Raw genomic sequence first — 17,839 nt, forward strand, 5'->3', positions numbered from 1 at the left:
GGGCAGCTTTCTGGAAGACTCAGGCTGTCTGTGCCGAGCTCCAGGCGCTGGCACTCGGTGTCCCCAGGGCAGCGGGGCCCAGCCTTCCTCAAGCCCTCGATACCTACAAGCAGAGCCCATGGTATGTTTGTGTGTCGGGGGCAACTCCCTCCCCAGACCTGCTCAGAAGCGGACAGCACCCCCAGACCCGCCCCCGACCCACCAGAGGGTCCCAACCTGCAGTGGCCACATTTGCTGGATGGACAAGGTACCCCAGACTGCGGAGGCCAGGACACCTTTTGCCCAGAAAACCGCCCTGGGGTGCGGTTTGGGCAGCTCCAGCTGGGCCCTGGGGAACCCAGCAGAGGCCTAAAGGCACGGGAAGGACGCCCTGGGCAGAGCCAGTGCTCTGAGGCCCTGCCCACACCAGCTCCCTCCTGACGGTCCCGAGCACCGGGTTCCCACGAGGACCAGGGACCCTGAAAGCCTCCCGGAGAGCTGGGCGCTACACTTCAGGAAACCCCTCAACCCTGGCAGCTGGGTCCACTCCTAACGTCCCCAGGCCCATCCGTCCACACCAAGCCACCTCCCTCCAAGCAAAGGCCCTGGGGTGATGGACCACAGTCTGAGACCCGCAGCTGCTCTGGGCCCATCTTTTTTTTTTTGAGACGGAGTTTCGCTCGTTACCCAGGCTGGAGTGCAATGGCGTGATCTCGGCTCACCACAACCTCCACCTCCTGGGTTCAGGCAATTCTCCTGCCTCAGCCTCCCGAGTAGCTGGGACTACAGGCCTGCGCCACCATGCCCAGCTAATTTTTATATTTTTTAGTAGAGATGGGGTTTCACCTTGTTGACCAGGATGGTCTCGATCTCTTGACCTCGTGAACCACCCGCCTCAGCCTCCCAAAGTGCTGGGATTATAGGTGTGAGCCACGCGCCCGGCCTCTGGACCCATCTTAAAGCCGCCCCTCGGATGCCAAGCTTGGCCGAGGCCTCCACCTCCCCACGGAGGGTGCCGAGTGGACCTGGGGTCTGAGCTGGGCCTAGAGCAGAGCGGAGCTGCGCAGCGCCCAGCACCCGGCCACACTCGGACACGAGGAGGCTGGAGAGGAGCTTTTCATTTTCTTTTGTGAAAAACAGACTAACACCAACGTGGCGCGTCCCACAAGACGCCAAAACGGCCCAGTCACGGCAGAAAAAAACCCAACACGACACAGAACCGGGGAGAGTCCGGGCCGGGCTGGCGGTGGGTGGGGTGGGGTCTCCGGGCTTCACTTGGCCGGCCGCGTGATGAAGCGCGTGGAGAAGTCGAACAGGTCCCGGTTGATCTTGCGCAGGTTGCGCACCTCGTCCTCCAGCTCCGTCACGCGGACGCGCAGCTGGTCCTGGCCGCCGAGCACGCTCTGCGGGAGGAGTGGGGGTCAGAGGGCAAAGGTGGCCCGGGGTGCGCTCGCGGGGCCGCTCACCCGCACCGGGCAGGGCTGACCTCGCCCCTCCGGGGGCCCCGCCCCTCCGGAAGCCCCGCCCCCGGAGCCCCGCCCACCTTCTCCATGGTGCTGCACAGGACCGCCTGCAGCTGCTCCGTGCGATCCAGGTAGCTGGGCTCCAGGCCCTGCAACACAGGGGGCCGCGTGACGTTGGAGCGTGTCCTGACCCACACACCACACGATCTGCCCATGCCAGCCCCAATAGCATGGGCAGCCACTCTGCCAGAGAGGGGCCACCGGGACGCCCACAGACAGACGGGGAGACTGAGGCCGGGGCGTTCACCTCCCTCGAGCCTGAAGATGACAACCCTGACCCTGGCCGTGCAGCCAGCACCCAGCACCTCAGATCCACTCACGACTGCACCCAAGCAGTCCCTGCGGTTGCGGATGGGGGTGCACATGGCCACACCATAGACGGGGGGCCTCAGCCAGGCCTGGAAAGACCAGTGAACCTAGGAAGGCCCTGGGACACAGGGCCGGGTGGACACTGAACGCCTCTAGCCGTGGGGAGGTCTTGCAGGCCCAGCGAGGTCCCTGCCTTGTGCATAGGGACCAGCTGCATGAAGGGACATTGCTGTGGGGGGTCAGAGGTCAGGAACTCCACCGTCCACTCTGCCGTGGGCACCTCAGCGCCTGTTTGTGGGACAGGATGACACCCCAGTGTCAGCTGGATTGGAACAAAGGCCACAGAGGGCTGGCGACCATCACGGCAGGGAGGGAGCCAGGTGGGGCAGCCATGGAAAGGTGGTGGCATTACTGGAGGGCCTCGCCTGGCCGCCTCCGGAATCCCACTGAGGCCAGCTGGGGAGAGGTTCTGGGGCGGGCACGTGGCGGGGCAGGCACCCGAGCGTGACACTGGCTCCATGCTGCTGGAGGCCTGTTTTCATTCCGAACGTTCTGGCACTTCCTGAACACAGAGATGCACCCCTTGCACCCACCCTGTTAGTGCTCAGTCCAGCCTGTGCTCCGAGGGGCCCGCAGATGCCCAGACGGTGGAGGTCCCACGCATGCCCACCCCGGTGCCCACTGGTATGTAGGAAAACAGAGCGTCACTCTGTTGAACAGCACAGAGGAGAGGAGGAGGGAGATCACGGCGCCTCCCCATGCAGGGCCTGCTGGGCTGGTGAGCACCCTTCAGATAAAAAAATCAATCTGTACTCAGGTGAGAGGAGAGCGTGTGGGGACAAGTGCCAAGTGCCAGAGCCGCGAGGGATACAGACAGGGACGTGAGACAGCAAGGGCGCAGGTGGCTCCTGAAGGTCGGGGTTTGTGGCGGGAAGAGACGCTGGGAAGCCTCCCCAGGCTCGAGAACCCCTCAGCCAGACCCAGCCCACCACAATGGCTTCTGTGAGGATTCTGGGGCTGGGGTGGGAGTGTTCTGGAAGCCACTCTATCCCCAGAAGGCACGGGAACCCATCGGACTACCCACACAGGGCAGGGGACGGTGCTGAGCTGCAGGGAAGTAGGGCGTGGCTTTGGCCAGGCCAAGAGGCTGCCCCGAGCCCCCATGTGAGAAACCTGCAGCCACCAGGGCCCCACCTCCTCCCTGCCCCCACGGCTGCTCCTGCACCTTCAGCAACCCGGACGTGAACCTTCTGGCCCTCACAGCCCAAAATATGGGCCATCAGCCCTTTGCAGAAAGACCTGGCTGACCGTCAGATCGCCAGTGGCAGAAAGGCCGGGGGCTTCCGAGACCAAAGGGCAGTGGGGGTTCCCTGCTGGGGGCTGTACCTGCTGGTGCAGACCCAGGCGCAGGGTGAGGCCCCCGTGGCGCGGCTCGTCCCCGTGCTCTGCGCCCAGCAGGTGCTTGTTGAAGTGAGGCAGCGGCAGGCTGGGCCTGAAGTCTGAGCTCAGCATGCTGATGGGTGCCAGCAGGATGGTGGCGTTGGTGACGGGGCCTGGGGGGCGCGGTGATCAGGCCCCGTCCCCGGCCAGGCCCACAGCATCCCAGCCAGTCCCCGCCCCATCCCGCCAGGCCCCACCCCATCCCAGCCAGTCCCTACCCCATCCCACCAGGCCCCACCCCACCAGGCCCCACCCCATCCCGGCCAGTCCCCGCCCCATCCTAGAGAGTCCCCACCCCATCCCGGCCAGTCCCCGCCCCATCCTGGAGAGTCCCCACCCCATCCCGGCCAGTCCCCGCCCCATCCTGGAGAGTCCCCACCCCATCCCAGCCAGTCCCGCCCCATCCCACCAGGCTCCACCCCATCCCGGTCAGTCCCTACCCCATCCCGCCAGGCCCCACCCCACCAGGCCCCACACCATCCCGGCCAGTCCCCGCCCCATCCTAGAGAGTCCCCACCCCATCCCGGCCAGTCCCCGCCCCATCCCGCCAGGCCCCACCCCATCCCAGCCAGTCCCCGCTCCATCCCGCCAGGCCCCACCCCATCCCAGCCAGTCCCCGCCCCATCCTGGAGAGTCCCCACCCCATCCCTGCCAGTCCCCGCCCCATCCTGGCGAGTCCCCGCCGCATCCCGCCAGGCCCCACCCCATCCCGGCCAGTCCCCTCCCCACAGCAAGTCAGGCCCGACCCCCAGCCAGGCCCCACCCCAGCTCCTGCAGGCCTTTTCCCTGGGATCCCCAGGCCTCGCCTCCAAGCCCCTTGAATTGGACGCGGGCTGAGCACAGAGGCGCGCCCACCTTTGAGGGCCACCGTCCGGATGCACTGCTTGCTCTGCACGTCCCAGAGCCGCACGGTCTCGTCGTGGGAGCCCGAGAGCAGCACGCTGCCGTCCGTGGACACCGACAGGCAGGTCACCTGGTTCCTGGACAGATAGGCGGGGGTCAGCGCCAGACAGGACATGCCACAGAGCCCCCGCCCCGTGCCCACGTCCCACCTGTGCCCCCAGCTACCCACCTGTGACCTCTGAAGACCTTCCCGGCATCCTGCTCTGGCTGGAAGCTTCTCTCCCTCTGTCCCGGCTGCGAAGGCGGAGACGGGTGTGAGCGGCAGGCCCGATGCCGTCAGCCCCAGGGCAGGGCGCAGCCCACTGCCCACCCGATGCACTCACCCAGGTGAAGAGGTCCACCTGGAAGATGGAGCCGTCACTGCCCCCGCAGAACAGGTGGTGCTCGGCCAGGTCCATGGTCACCGCCATGACGGCCATGTCAAAGAGGACGGAGAGGAGCAGCTCCCCCGAGGAGACTTCCCACAGCTGCGGGCGGGCAAAGGGCATGGGGCTCGGCCCAGCCCCGGGGAACCCGAGGACCCCGTGGGAACAGGGATCCAGGGAGGGGCACCAGGGAGGTCGGGTGTCCGCTGTCCTCTGGTCCTGGGGCTTGGGACTCTGGGTGAAAGCCGTCACCTTGTGGGTCTGGGGGCTAGGGGACATGGCTGTGCTCAAACAGAGCTTGGTCTCCAGCTGACGACCCCTGGGTCTCCCTCCCAGGACCACCAGCCATGACCCAAGCATTAGCAGTGCCCTCCAATTCCCCGGCTTGGCCAGGGAGCCGGGCCAGAAACGGTGAATGAGTGGGAATTTCCAGGCTGGCAGACCTGCAGGTCCACCCTCCCTGGACGTCCTTGGGCTCAGAGCACCAGGGGATTAGAAGCTGTCTGGAGCTCTGACAGCAGGAGGGGGAGGAGGCGACTTCTGCATTCCTAGCTGAGGACCTGCGGCCGCTGGGCTCTGCTCATGGACCGTGGGGGGGGGGCAGGGGCGGAGGCGGCTCTACCTTCACTGTCTGGTCCAGCGAGGAGGTGGCCACCCGGGCCAGGGGGCCCCCAAAGCCGCAATGCAGGTCCGTGATGGGTAGGGTGTGGTGAGACCAGACGTGCCGGGGCGCCGGGATCCTGGATGGGTCGGCCTGCAGCACACTGGGTGGCGTGGGGCGGGTGGTCAGCAGGCGGGGGGGAAGGGCCACGGCAGCCCAGGCCTCCGGCACCCCCCTCACATGCACACCTGCCTCCGCTCAGCAGCCTGGCCTGCCTCACCTGAGTAAACTCAAACCTGGGCCCCCACAGCCGCCAGGACAAACCACACCCCAACATGGGCAGCCAGGACCGTCCTCTGCACTCCAGCCCCCAGGAGAAGCCCCTTCCCGCCAGGGGCCTCAGCGCCTCCTTTCCCTGCCCGAGCCTGGGTGCAGGCCGGGTTCGCAAGGCGCGGACCTGCAGAGGCTCCAAGCCAGCACCAGGCAGTCCTTGCCCCCCGAGACGAAGTGGCTGCTGTCCCCGGTGAACTGCAGGCAGGAGACGTCCTGGTAGTGTCGACTGAGGATGACCAGAAGGTTCCCGGTGGCGACCTGTGAGGGGCGGAGGGCACTCACGTCAGGGGAGGAAACGGGCTGCAGCTCTGGGAACCACACCACGGCCCCCTGCCTTTGACTGTAGGTGGGCCTGCCATGGCAGGGGCCGGCAGGCACAGCAGGGTAGCGCCCCCGTGTAGACTGGGTGGGCGCCTGCTCCCGCCTCGTCCCCACCTGTGTGACTGCCCAGGAAGGGGGCACATCTCCTGTCCTCCCTGCCGCCTCAGGTGCCGGTGCGGCGAGCCTGACCCTAGGGAGGGCACGGGCTTCCTGCGTAGGTCCTGGAGGAATGGCTGCACTCAGAACCTGCAGGCGGCTCCCCCAGTTCAGCGGGATATCGCTTCTGAGCAGGCTGCAGTGGCCTGATGGGGTAGGGGCAGCTGGAGCCCCAGCAGGAAGCCAGGCAGCTCCGTCTGAGGACGACAGGGAGCCCCTTCCAGGACGCCTGGCGAGGGCTGAGATGCTCTGATTGCTCTGGTGGGGGCTGTGGGTTGAATCGTGTGTTTCCCCCCAGAAGTGCGTTAAAGTCCTGACCAGGACCTGTGAACGGCCTTATTTGTATGCAGTGTCCCTGCACATAGAGTACTCTGGAGTGTGGGGGGCTCCACGTGGTGGTGGTGAGGCAGACGCAGGGGAGATTCACCCACAAGCCAAGGGCGCCAGCCACCGCCGGCAGCTGTGAGAGGCGGGAAGGCTCCTTGCGGGGCCACCAGGAACAGCGCGACCCTGCGGACACCTTGATTTAGGACCTCTGGCCTCAGGACGGGGACGAGTTTCTGTTGCCGGAAGCCCCTGTGTGTGGTGCTTTGTGGCTCCTCTCTGGGCCTCGGTTTCCCTGCCTGCAACAACCAGAGTGGCCGTGGAGGATTAAATGGCACAGGATGAAACAGGGTCCAGGTCAGCGCGAAGCCACAGAGGGCAGCCCTGGCGACCACCACTGCCTGGGCAGGGCAGACAGGGCAGCATCGGTGCCTCCTGGGAGGTCCCTGTCCCCGTGGCGTGGGAAGGGTGGACCAGCCCTGGCCCCACAGCCCCGGCTCTCAGGTTTCCAGCCCGTCCTGACTCACCACTCACACCCGTCACGTGCATGGAACAGGAGCACTTCGGCTGTGGCAGGGGGTACAGTTGAGAGTCCCGGCCTGGGCTCCAGCTCAGCATGTCGGGCACCCCCTTGTGGTCACAGCTCACACCGGTCAGAAACTCCAGGAGGGCTGGGAGCAGCAGCTCACGTCTGTCATCCCAGCACTTTGAGAGGCCAAGGCGGGTGGATCACCTTAGGGCAGGAGTTCAAAACCTGCCTGGCCAACATGGCAAAACTCTGTCTCTACTAAAAATACGAAAACTAGCCGGACGAGGTGGCAGGTGCCTGTAGTCCCAGCTACTCGGGAGGCTGAGGTAAGGGAATCACTTGAACTCGGGAAGCAGAGGTTGCAGTGAGCTGAGATTGGGCCAATGCTCGCGGCCCAGGCAACAGAGCGAGACTCCGTCACAAAAAAAAAAACCAAAACAGAAAAACAAACAAATTTGGAGGAGGCTGGGGAAGCGGGGGTCTGGCAGTGAGTGCCACCCAGCACACTATCCCTAGCCAAGAACAGGAAGGGGCCCCACCGAAGACATCCCCCGTGGGGTGATGACACATTTAATTCCTACCCACGTGCCCCTCTACACCAGGCTGACAGCAACCAGGGCCAGGAGGGCCACTGTGAGGGGCAACTCGTGAGCTAGTACCTCCCTGCCTCAGGTTCCCTCTCTGCGCCTCAGCAACCGCATCCCAGTTTCAAAATCACGGACTAAGATTTAAAAGCCTTGGCAGCCGGCATGGTGGCTCACACCTGTAATCCTAGTATTTTGGGAGGCCAAGGCGGGCGGATTGCCTGAGCTCAGGAGTTCGAGACCGGCCTGGGCACCATGGTGAAACCCCGTCTCTACTAAAAATACAAAAAATTATCTGGGCGTGGTGGCAGGTGCCTGTGGTTCCAGCTACTCAGGAGGCTGAGGCAGGAGAATTGCTCAAACCTGGGAGGCGGGAGGTGGACGTGGAGGTTGCAGCGAGCTGAGACTGAGCCACTGCACTCCCGCCTGGGCTACAGAGCGAGACTCCATCTCAAAAAATAAATAAATAAATAAAAATAAATAAAATGGGCCGGGTGTGGTGGCTCACGCCTGTAATCCAAGCACTTTGAAGGCCAAGGCGGGTGGATCACCTGAGGTCAGGAGTTCAAGACCAGCCTGACCAACATGGTGAAACCCCGTATTAAAAAAGAAAGAAAGAAAGAAAAAAAAACAATACATAAATAAAGGCCTCGGCATGCCGGGCAGGTTGGTGCATGCCTATAATCCCACCTACCTGGGAGGATCGCCTGAGCCCAGGAGTTCAAGACCAGCTAGGGCAATGTAGTGAGACCCCGCCTCAAAAATAAGTTTAAAAGTTAAACACATACACACGTGTCCCAGGGATGAGATTACAATGCCTCCTGTCATTCCTATGCTCCCTGCCCCACTGTTTTTTTGGAGACAGGGTCTTGCTCTGTCACCCAGGCTGGAGTGCAGTGGTATGATCTCAGCTCACTGCAACCTCCACCTCCCGGATTCAAGTGATTCTCCTGCCTCAGCCTCCCAAAAAGCTGGGATTACAGGTGGATGCCACCACGCCCAGCTAATTTTTATAGTTTTTGCAAATACGGGTTTTCACCATGTTGCCCAGGCTGGTCTTGAACTCCTGGCCTCAAGGGATCTGCCCGCCTTGGCCTCCCAAAGTGCTGGGATTCCAGGCATGAGCCACCATGCCCGTCCCCCGGTGGCCGTTTTATAACTCAGAGAATTCTCACGCCCACCCAGCCCTCTCAGTTCTCTGGACAGCCCACCGGGGGAGGCAGGGACAAGGTCAGGAAGGGCAGAAACGTGGTTACCTTTGCATCTTCTGGCTCAAATCTTGTACTGTCTGCCCTGCTCCACGTGGGGCTGAGGGCAGGTCTCCCCACCAATACGATGGACCATGTGTAACGACAGCCAATGATCTAACCCAGCAGCTGCAACTGGGGCCAAACCCCAGGAGGCCTGACCGTGTGAGTACGATCTCACTGGCGGCCTGACCGTGTGAGTACGATCTCACTGGCGGCCTGACCGTGTGAGTACGATCTCACTGGAGGCCTGACCGTGTGAGTACGATCTCACTGGAGGCCTGACCGTGTGAGTACGATCTCACTGGAGGCCTGACCGTGTGAGTACGATCTCACTGGAGGCCTGACCGTGTGAGTACGATCTCACTGGCGGCCTGACCGTGTGAGTACGATCTCACTGGAGGCCTGACTGTGTGAGTACAATCTCACTGGCACACCCCCGCGCCCACGCACTCACAGACCATCCAGCCTGCTTCCCCTAACCATGGCAGACTGCAGTAGCTGACCTAAATGCAAAGCCTGAGCCGTTCGCCCTGTCTCTCGGTGACAGCAAGCAGGAGCCACGCTGTGCATGTGTCCCCTGCTTCCTCCAGCAGTAAGAAAAAGGGGGCAATGGCCAGGTGCGGTGGCTCATGCCTGTAATCCCAGCACTTTGGGAGGCTGAGGCAGTGGATCGCGTGGTCAGGAGTTTCAGACCAGCCAGACAAACATAGTGAAATCCGATCTCTAGTAAATACAAAAAAAATTAGCCAGGCATGGTGGCAGGCACCTGTAATTCCAGCTACTTGGGAGGCTGAGACAGGAGAATTGCTTGAACTGGGGAGGCAGAGGTTCAACTGAGCTGAGATTGCGCCATGTGCACTCCAGCCTGGGTGATACAGTGAGACTCCATCTCAAAAAAAAAAAGAAAGAAAAAGGGAGCATTAAATAAACAGGGTCCTGGGCCAGGTGAGGTGGCTGACGCCTGTAATCCCAGCACTTTGGGAGGCTGAAGCGGGTGAAGCACCTGAGGTCAGGAGTTGAAGACCACGCTGGCCAACACGGTGAAACCCCGTCTCTTCTAAAAACATAAAAGTTGGCAGGGCACGGTGGTGTGTGCCTGCAGTCACAGCTGCCCAGGAGGCAGAGGTTGCAGTGGGCCAAGATCACACCACTGCATTCTAGCCTGGGTGACAGAGCAAGACCTGTCTCAAAAAAAAGAAAAAAAGGTATAAAGGCAAGGGCTGCCTCTGCAGGAGGACAAAGCTGGAGTCTGTTTTCCGTTTTTGACATGGAGTTTCACTCTTGTGGCCCAGGTGCCATCTCAGCTCACTGCAACCTCTGCCTCCTGCGTTCAAGCAATTCCGCCTCAGCCTCTCAAGTAGCTGGATTATAGATGCTGGCCACCACGTCCAGCTAATTTTTGTATTTTTAGTAGAGACAGGGTTTCACTATGTTGGCCAGGCTGGTTCTCGAACTCCTGACCTCAGGTGATCCGCCTGCCACACCCTCCCAAAGTGTTGAGATTACAGGCATGAACCACTCTGCCCAGCTCTTCATAACTTTGAGGTTACAAGTGCCAAGTACTGTCCCCTACCTGGAGGAGATGCCTGCCAGCCCTGGAAGATGCTGCAGTGTGTGTGTCAGGGACTGGCTGAAAGGTGCAGTGTGTGTGTCAGGGACTGGCTGGAAGGTGAATTGTGTGTGTGTTAGGGACCGGCTGGAAGGTGCAGTGTGTGTGTATTAGGGATGGCTAGAAGATGCAGTGTGTGTGTGTTAGGGACCGGCTGGAAGGTGCAGTGTGTGTGTCAGGGACTGGCTGGAAGGTGCAGTGTGTGTGTGTTAGGGACCGGCTGGAAGGTGCAGTGTGTGTATTAGGGACAGGCTGGAAGCTGCAGTGTGTGTGTATTAGGGACCGGCTGAAAGGTGCAGTGTGTGTGTGTGTCAGGGACGGGCCGGAAGGTGCAGTGTGTGTGTATTAGGGACCGGCCGGAAGGTGCAGTGTTTGTGTGTCAGGGACCGGATGGAACGTGCAGTGTGTTTACTAGGGACCAGCTGGAAGGTGCAGTGCGTGCATATTAGTGACCAGCTGGAAGGTGCAGTGTGTTTGTGTCAGGGACCGGCTGGAAGGTGCAGTGTCTGTGTGTCAGGGACCGGCCGGAAGGTGCAGTGTGTGTGTCAGGGATTGGCTGGAAGGTGCAGTGTGTGTGTCAGGGACCGGCTGGAAGGTGCAAGGTGTGTGTTAGGGACCGGCCGGAAGGTGCAATGTGTGTGTCAGGGACCGGCTGGAAGGTGCAGTGTGTGTGTATTAGGGACCGGCCGGAAGGTGCAGTGTCTGTGTGTCAGGGATCGACCGGAAGGTGTAGTGTTTGTTTAAGGGACTGGCTGGAAGGTGCAGTGTATGTATATGAGACACCGGCTGGAAGGTGCAGTGTTTGTTTAAGGGACTGGCTGGAAGGTGCAGTGTATGTATATGAGACACCGGCTGGAAGGTGCAGTGTGTGTGTATTAGGGACCGGCCGGAAGGTGCAGTGTGTGTGTATTAGGGACCGGCCGGAAGGTGCAGTGTGTGTGTGTTAGGGACCGGCCGGAAGGTGCAGTGTGTGTGTATTAGGGACCGGCCGGAAGGTGCAGTGTGTGTGTGTTAGGGACCGGCCGGAAGGTGCAGTGTGTGTGTGTTAGGGACCGGCCGGAAGGTGCAGTGTGTATCAGGGACCGGCCGGAAGGAGCAGTGTATGTGTATCAGGGACCGGCCGGAATGTGCAGTGTGTGTGTATCGGGGACCGGCCGGAAGGTGCAGTGTGTGTGTATCGGGGACAGGCCGGAAGGTGCAGTGTGTGTGTGTCGGGGACCGGCCGGAAGGTGCAGTGTGTGTATTAGGGACCGGCCGGAAGGTGCAGTGTGTGTGTATTAGGGACCGGCCGGAAGGTGCAGTGTGTGTGTGTCAGGGACCGGCCGGAAGGTGCAGTGTGTGTGTATTAGGGACCGGCCGGAAGGTGCAGTGTGTGTGTGTGTCAGGGACCGGCCGGAAGGTGCAGTGTGTGTGTGTGTCAGGGACCGGCCGCAAGGTGCAGTGTGTGTATTAGGGACCGGCTGGAAGGTGCAGTGTGTGTGTATTAGGGACCGGCCGGAAGGTGCAGTGTGTGTGTGTCAGGGACCGGCCGGAAGGTGCAGTGTGTGTGTGTCGGGGACCGGCCGGAAGGTGCAGTGTGTGTGTATTAGGGACCGGCCGGAAGGTGCAGTGTGTGTGTATTAGGAACCGGCCGGAAGGTGCAGTGTGTGTGTATTGGGGACCGGCCGGAAGGTGCAGTGTGTGTGTGTCGGGGACCGGCCGGAAGGTGCAGTGTGTGTGTATTGGGGACCGGCCGGAAGGTGCAGTGTGTGTGTGTCAGGGACTGGCCGGAAGGTGCAGTGTGTGTGTATTAGGGACCGGACGGAAGGTGCAGTGTGTGTGTGTCAGGGACCGGCCGGAAGGTGCAGTGTGTGTGTGTCAGGGACCGGCCGGAAGGTGCAGTGTGTGTGTGTCAGGGACCGGCCGGAAGGTGCAGTGTGTGTGTATTAGGGACCGGCTGGAAGGTGCAGTGTGTGTGTGTCAGGGACTGGCCGGAAGATGCAGTGTGTGTGTATTAGGGACTGGCTGGAAGGTGTAGTGTGTGTGTGTCAGGGACTGGCCGGAAGGTGCAGTGTGTGTGTATTAGGGACTGGCTGGAAGGTGCACCGGCCGGAAGGTGCAGTGTGTGCGTATTAGGGACCGGCCGGAAGGTGCAGTGTGTGTGTGTCAGGGACTGGCCGGAAGGTGCAGTGTGTGTGTATTGGGGACCGGCCGGAAGGTGCAGTGTGTGTGTGTCAGGGACTGGCCGGAAGGTGCAGTGTGTGTGTATTAGGGACCGGCTGGAAGGTGCAGTGTGTGTGTGTCAGGGACCGGCCGGAAGGTGCAGTGTGTGTGTGTCAGGGACCGGCCGGAAGGTGCAGTGTGTGTGTGTCAGGGACCGGCCGGAAGGTGCAGTGTGTGTGTGTGTCAGGGACCGGCCGGAAGGTGCAGTGTGTGTATTAGGGACCGGCTGGAAGGTGCAGTGTGTGTGTATTAGGGACCGGCCGGAAGGTGCAGTGTGTGTGTGTCAGGGACCGGCCGGAAGGTGCAGTGTGTGTGTGTCAGGGACCGGCCGGAAGGTGCAGTGTGTGTGTGTGTCAGGGACCGGCCGGAAGGTGCAGTGTGTGTATTAGGGACCGGCTGGAAGGTGCAGTGTGTGTGTATTAGGGACCGGCCGGAAGGTGCAGTGTGTGTGTATTAGGGACCGGCCGGAAGGTGCAGTGTGTGTGTCAGGGACTGGCCGGAAGGTGCAGTGTGTGTGTATTAGGGACCGGCTGGAAGGTGCAGTGTGTGTGTATTAGGGACCGGCCGGAAGGTGCAGTGTGTGTGTATTAGGAAGGTGCAGTGTGTGTGTATTAGGGACCGGCCGGAAGGTGCAGTGTGTGTGTGTCAGGGACTGGCCGGAAGGTGCAGTGTGTGTGTATTAGGGACCGGCCGGAAGGTGCAGTGTGTGTGTGTCAGGGACTGGCCGGAAGGTGCAGTGTGTGTGTATTAGGGACCGGCTGGAAGGTGCAGTGTGTGTGTATTAGGGACCGGCCGGAAGGTGCAGTGTGTGTGTATTAGGAAGGTGCAGTGTGTGTGTATTAGGGACCGGCCGGAAGGTGCAGTGTGTGTGTGTCAGGGACTGGCCGGAAGGTGCAGTGTGTGTGTATTAGGGACCGGCTGGAAGGTGCAGTGTGTGTGTATTAGGGACCGGCTGGAAGGTGCAGTGTGTGTGTATTAGGGACCGGCCAGAAGGTGCAGTGTGTGTGTGTCAGGGACTGGCTGGAAGGTGCAGTGTGTGTATTAGGGACTGGCTGGAAGGTGCACCAGCCGGAAGGTGCAGTGTGTGTGTATTAGGGACCGGCTGGAAGGTGCAGTGTGTGTGTATTAGGGACCGGCTGGAAGGTGCAGTGTGTGTGTGTCAGGGACTGGCCGGAAGATGCAGTGTGTGTGTATTAGGGACTGGCTGGAAGGTGTAGTGTGTGTGTGTCAGGGACTGGCCGGAAGGTGCAGTGTGTGTGTATTAGGGACTGGCTGGAAGGTGCACCGGCCGGAAGGTGCAGTGTGTGTGTATTAGGGACCGGCCGGAAGGTGCAAGGTGTGTGCCAGGGACCGGCCGGAAGGTGCAGTGTGTGTATTTGGGACCGGCTGGAAGGTGCAGTGTGTGTGTATTAGGGACTGGCTGGAAGGTGCAGTGTGTGTGTATTAGGGACTGGCTGGAAGGTGCAGTGTGTATTAGGGACTGGCTGGAAGGTGCAGTGTGTGTGTATTAGGGAGTGGCTGGAAGGTGCAGTGTGTGTATTAGGGACCGGCCGGAAGGTGCAGTGTGTGTATTAGGGACCGGCTGGAAGGTGCAGTGTGTGTGTATTAGAGACTGGCTGGAAGGTGCAGTGTGTGTGTATTAGGGACCGGCTGGAAGGTGCAGTGTGTGTGTATTAGGGACCGGCTGGAAGGTGCAGTGTGTGTGTGTCAGGGACTGGCCGGAAGGTGCACCGGCCGGAAGGTGCAGGGTGTGTTTCAGGGACCGGCCGGAAGGTGCAGTGTGTGTATTAGGGACCGGTTGGAAGGTGCAGTGTGTTTGTGTCAGGGACCAGCCGGAAGGTGCAGTGTCTGTGTGTCAGGGACCGGCCGGAAGGTGCAGTGTGTGTGTGTCAGGGACCGGCCGGAAGGTGCAGGGTGTGTGTCAGGGACCGGCCGGAAGGTGCAGTGTGTGTGTATTAGGGACCGGCCGGAAGGTGCAGTGTGTGTGTGTCAGGGACCGGCCGGAAGGTGCAGGGTGTGTGTCAGGGACCGGCCGGAAGGTGCTGTGTGTATCAGGGACTGGCTGGAAGGTGCAGTGTGTGTATTAGGGACCGGCTGGAAGGTGCAGTGTGTTTGTGTCAGGGACCGGCCGGAAGGTGCAGTGTCTGTGTGTCAGGGACCGGCCAGAAGGTGCAGTGTGTGTGTGTCAGGGACCGGCCGGAAGGTGCAGGGTGTGTGTCAGGGACCGGCCGGAAGGTGCAGTGTGTGTATCAGGGACTGGCTGGAAGGTGCAGTGTGTGTATTAGGGACCAGCTGGAAGGTGCAGTGTGTGTGTATTAGGGACTGGCTGGAAGGTGCAGTGTGTGTGTATTAGGGACCGGCTGGAAGGTGCAGTGTGTGTTTATTAGGGACTGGCTGGAAGGTGCACCGGCTGGAAGGTGCAGGGTGTGTTTCAGGGAACGGCAGGAAGGTGCAGTGTGTGTGTCAGGGACCGGCTGGTAGGTGCGGGGTGTGTCTCAGGGATTGGCTGGAAGGTGCAGTGTGTGTCAGGGACTGGCTGGAAGGTGCAGTGTTGTGTGTGTGTGTGTGTGTGTGTGTGTGTGTGTTAGGGACTATCCGGAAGGTGCTGCAGTGTGTGTCAGAGACTGGCTACAAGTTTCTGTCTGTATTAGGGACTGCCTAGAAGGTACAGTATTGTGTGTGTGTTTTAGGGACTGGCTGGAAGGTGCAGTGTGTGTGTTTGTGTGTTAGGGATTGAATGGAAGGTGCAGTGTGTGTGTGTTAGGGACTGGCTGGAAGGTGGAGTGTGTGTGTATTAGGGACTGGCTAGAAGCTGCAGTGTGTGTTACGGACTGCCTGGAAGGTGCAGTGTTATGTGTGTGTGTTACGGACTGGCTGGAAGATCCTGCAGTGTATATTAGGTACTGGATGCACAGGGCTCTATCCAAGCTCTCAAGGGAGCATCAGGGCCGCTTTGGGACTCACCGGAGTCTCGAGGGGACCCGGAGAAAGGAGGCAGCAGGGTGACGGTTAGGCTGTGGCCCCTCACCAGTGAGTCACCATCCCAGGGCGCCAGGCCCCTGCAGGTGAGGCTCAGACGGCCAGATGCCCTGGGGAACCCTCAGGCTTCGCTCCTCTTACCTCCCACAGGTGGATGCTTTCTGCAATTCCTGCCAGGACGTAGAGGCCGTCGGGTGACGTTGTCAGACAGGTGACAGGCCCAGGGCACATGATCTTCTGCTGGAGCTGGTCCTAAGGAGGCACAGTCAGCCCCGTGAGCTTCGTGCAGGACGTGAGAGCCCCCACAGCAGGGGAGAGCGAGGGGAGGGGACACCTGGGCAGCGGCTAAGTCAGAGCACCAGGAAGAGGAGTTAGGAGCTGGGTGGTCTGAGCAAATGCATGGTCCAGCGAGGAAGCGTTTGCCTCTGCAAGAGGCTGTGAGGCTGGAGGTTGAGGATGTGAGGAGGCTGGTACTTCCTCTCAGGGCCAGAGGCGCCCTGGGTGGGAGGAGCACAGGAGCAGAACAAGAGGGTCCAGAAGGACACTGGGGTCCAAGACCCCAGTAGGCTTGTGCCCCAGTCCTACCTATAACGTGCAACCTAAGACCCCAAGCCTCAGCTTCCTCCTCCCTAAAATGGGAAAAATGGGCCAGGCGTGGTGGCTCACGCCTGTAATACCAGCACTTTGGGAGGCTGATGGGGGCGGATCACTTGAAGTCAGGAGCTTGAGACCAGCCTGGCCAACATGGTGAAAGACGTCTCTACAAAAAATACAAAAATTAGCCAGGTGTGGTGGCCGGGGTCTGCAGTCCCAGCTACTCGGGAGGCTGCGGCTCCAGAATCGCTTCAACCCTGGAGGCGAGATTGCACCACTGCACTCCAGCCTGGGCGACAGAGTGAGACTCTGTCTCAAGAATAAAATGGGAAAACTTCATGAGTTAGACTCCATCAAGCAATGCCAGAGCACAGAGCCAGTCCCAAGAGCTCTCAGCTGGCGGACAGGGGCAGCGAGTAGTTTCAGGGATTGGCTGCATTTTGGGTTCTGGAGTAGAGGGGAAACGGTGGGCGACGTTGAGCGTCTGCTTTTTTATAGGAGGTATAAATGCATGAGTCTCCTGCGCCACCCCTTCATGGGAGACTCCACCAGACCTTGGTCCTTCGTCTTCCTTTAGAACCACAACACACACAGAGCTCACAGCCCCCTTTAATCAAATTTCGCGCTCCAAGAACTCGTGCAGGCGCAATTGCCACAAGGGAGCGTCTCCATCCCCCACTGCCCCCATCGCCCCCACGGCAGCCCCAGCCTAGCCCCGCGCGTGCGCAGAGCGGCCTAACAAGATTGCCCGTTTCGCACCAAAGCCCCCAGACTCGCACATGCGCAAAGCGCCCGAAAGGCGACCTCCTCCCCGCCACACCCCAATTCCGACTCAGGGTGCAAGCGGCCCCCACCCCCATCCCCCGACTTTAGCCTCGGGCGCCGCGTGACCCCCGCAGCCAAGCCCGGCAGCGAGCCCGCACCGCCGGCTATACCTTCCGCTGGAGCTCCCAGGCGCTGATGTAGTTCTTGCCGAGCTGCGCCGCCAACAGATACTCGCCATTGAGCAGCGCCAGGCCGCGGGGTCCCGCCTGGCCGCCGCGGTAGGTGAGCAGGTTGGCGCCCGAGTGCAGCTCCCACACGATGCAGCTCCACATGGGGGCCACCGAGTCCGTACACACGGCCACCTCCATGGGCGCCGCCATCTTGACTTTCCCGCCGCCCCGACCGTGCGTCATCACCAGCGAGACGCGGACGACTGCGTCACGCTGGCCAGAGCGACGCCTCCGCGGCCTCTTCGGCTGGCCTCCCCGCGCATGCGCCCCTGCCTCGGAGAGGAGGCTTCCCTGTGAAATGGGATTTCCCTCCTAGAGCTGAGACTCCGAGAGTCGCGCGACGTGGTTGGAGACCTGGGGAGGCGACTTCTTCCAAGGCCCAGGGTCTCCGGTGATCAGTTAGTAGCTCTACAGCCAGGGTACCTGACTTGATCTTTTCCTCCTGGACATTTTTGGCCAAGTGACTCAACCTCTTAAATTTTTTTTTTTTTTTTGCCGGGCGCGGTGGCTCACGCCTGTAATCCCAGCACTTTGGGAGGCCGAGGTGGGTGGATCACCTGAGGTCAGGAGTTCAAGACCAGCCTGGCCATCATGGTGAAACCCCGTCTTTAAAAAAAAAAAAACTTTTTTTTTTTTTGAGACAGAGTTTCGCTCTTGTTACCCAGGCTGGAGTGCAATGGCGTGATCTAGGCTCACTGCAACCTTCGCCTCCTGGGTTCAGGCGATTCTCCTGCCCCAGCCTCCCGAGTAGCTGGGATTACAGGCACCCAGCACCACACCTGGCTAATTTTTGCCTTTTTAGTAGAAACGGGGTTTCACCATATTGGTCAGGCTGGTCTCGAA

General features: G+C 60.9%; 1 protein-coding gene across 1 annotated transcript; it reads right to left on the reverse strand.

Annotated features, from left to right (window-relative positions):
• Window positions 1-1,079: 1,079 nt before the first annotated feature.
• Window positions 1,080-17,146, reverse strand: WDR18 (WD repeat domain 18). The gene is made up of 10 exons (XM_012436397.2): window positions 16,937-17,146; window positions 15,549-15,659; window positions 5,578-5,711; window positions 5,142-5,283; window positions 4,478-4,621; window positions 4,324-4,388; window positions 4,107-4,231; window positions 3,198-3,364; window positions 1,523-1,591; window positions 1,080-1,382 (listed from the first exon to the last, which is right to left on the reverse strand). The coding sequence occupies exons 1-10, from the start codon at window positions 17,144-17,146 to the stop codon at window positions 1,251-1,253; spliced, it is 1,299 nt and encodes a 432-aa protein (XP_012291820.1). The 3' UTR covers window positions 1,080-1,250.
• Window positions 17,147-17,839: the final 693 nt, after the last annotated feature.

The sequence above is a fragment of the Aotus nancymaae genome, unplaced genomic scaffold (assembly GCF_030222135.1).
Source record: "Aotus nancymaae isolate 86718 unplaced genomic scaffold, 86718_ANA_hifiasm-v0.15.2.pri h1tg000124l, whole genome shotgun sequence".
Taxonomy (NCBI): Eukaryota; Metazoa; Chordata; class Mammalia; order Primates; family Aotidae; genus Aotus; species Aotus nancymaae.

Coding starts and splice junctions, on each gene's coding strand:
- WDR18 (XM_012436397.2), bottom strand. CDS start 17,146: ATGGCGGCGCCCATGGAGGTGGCCGTGTGTACGGACTCGGTGGCCCCC. Junction 5,712..15,548: donor AAAGCATCCACCTGTGGGAG/GTAAGAGGAGCG, acceptor CGCCCCTCACAG/GTCGCCACCGGGAACCTTCT. Junction 3,365..4,106: donor CCGGACGGTGGCCCTCAAAG/GTGGGCGCGCCT, acceptor CGCGCCCCCCAG/GCCCCGTCACCAACGCCACC.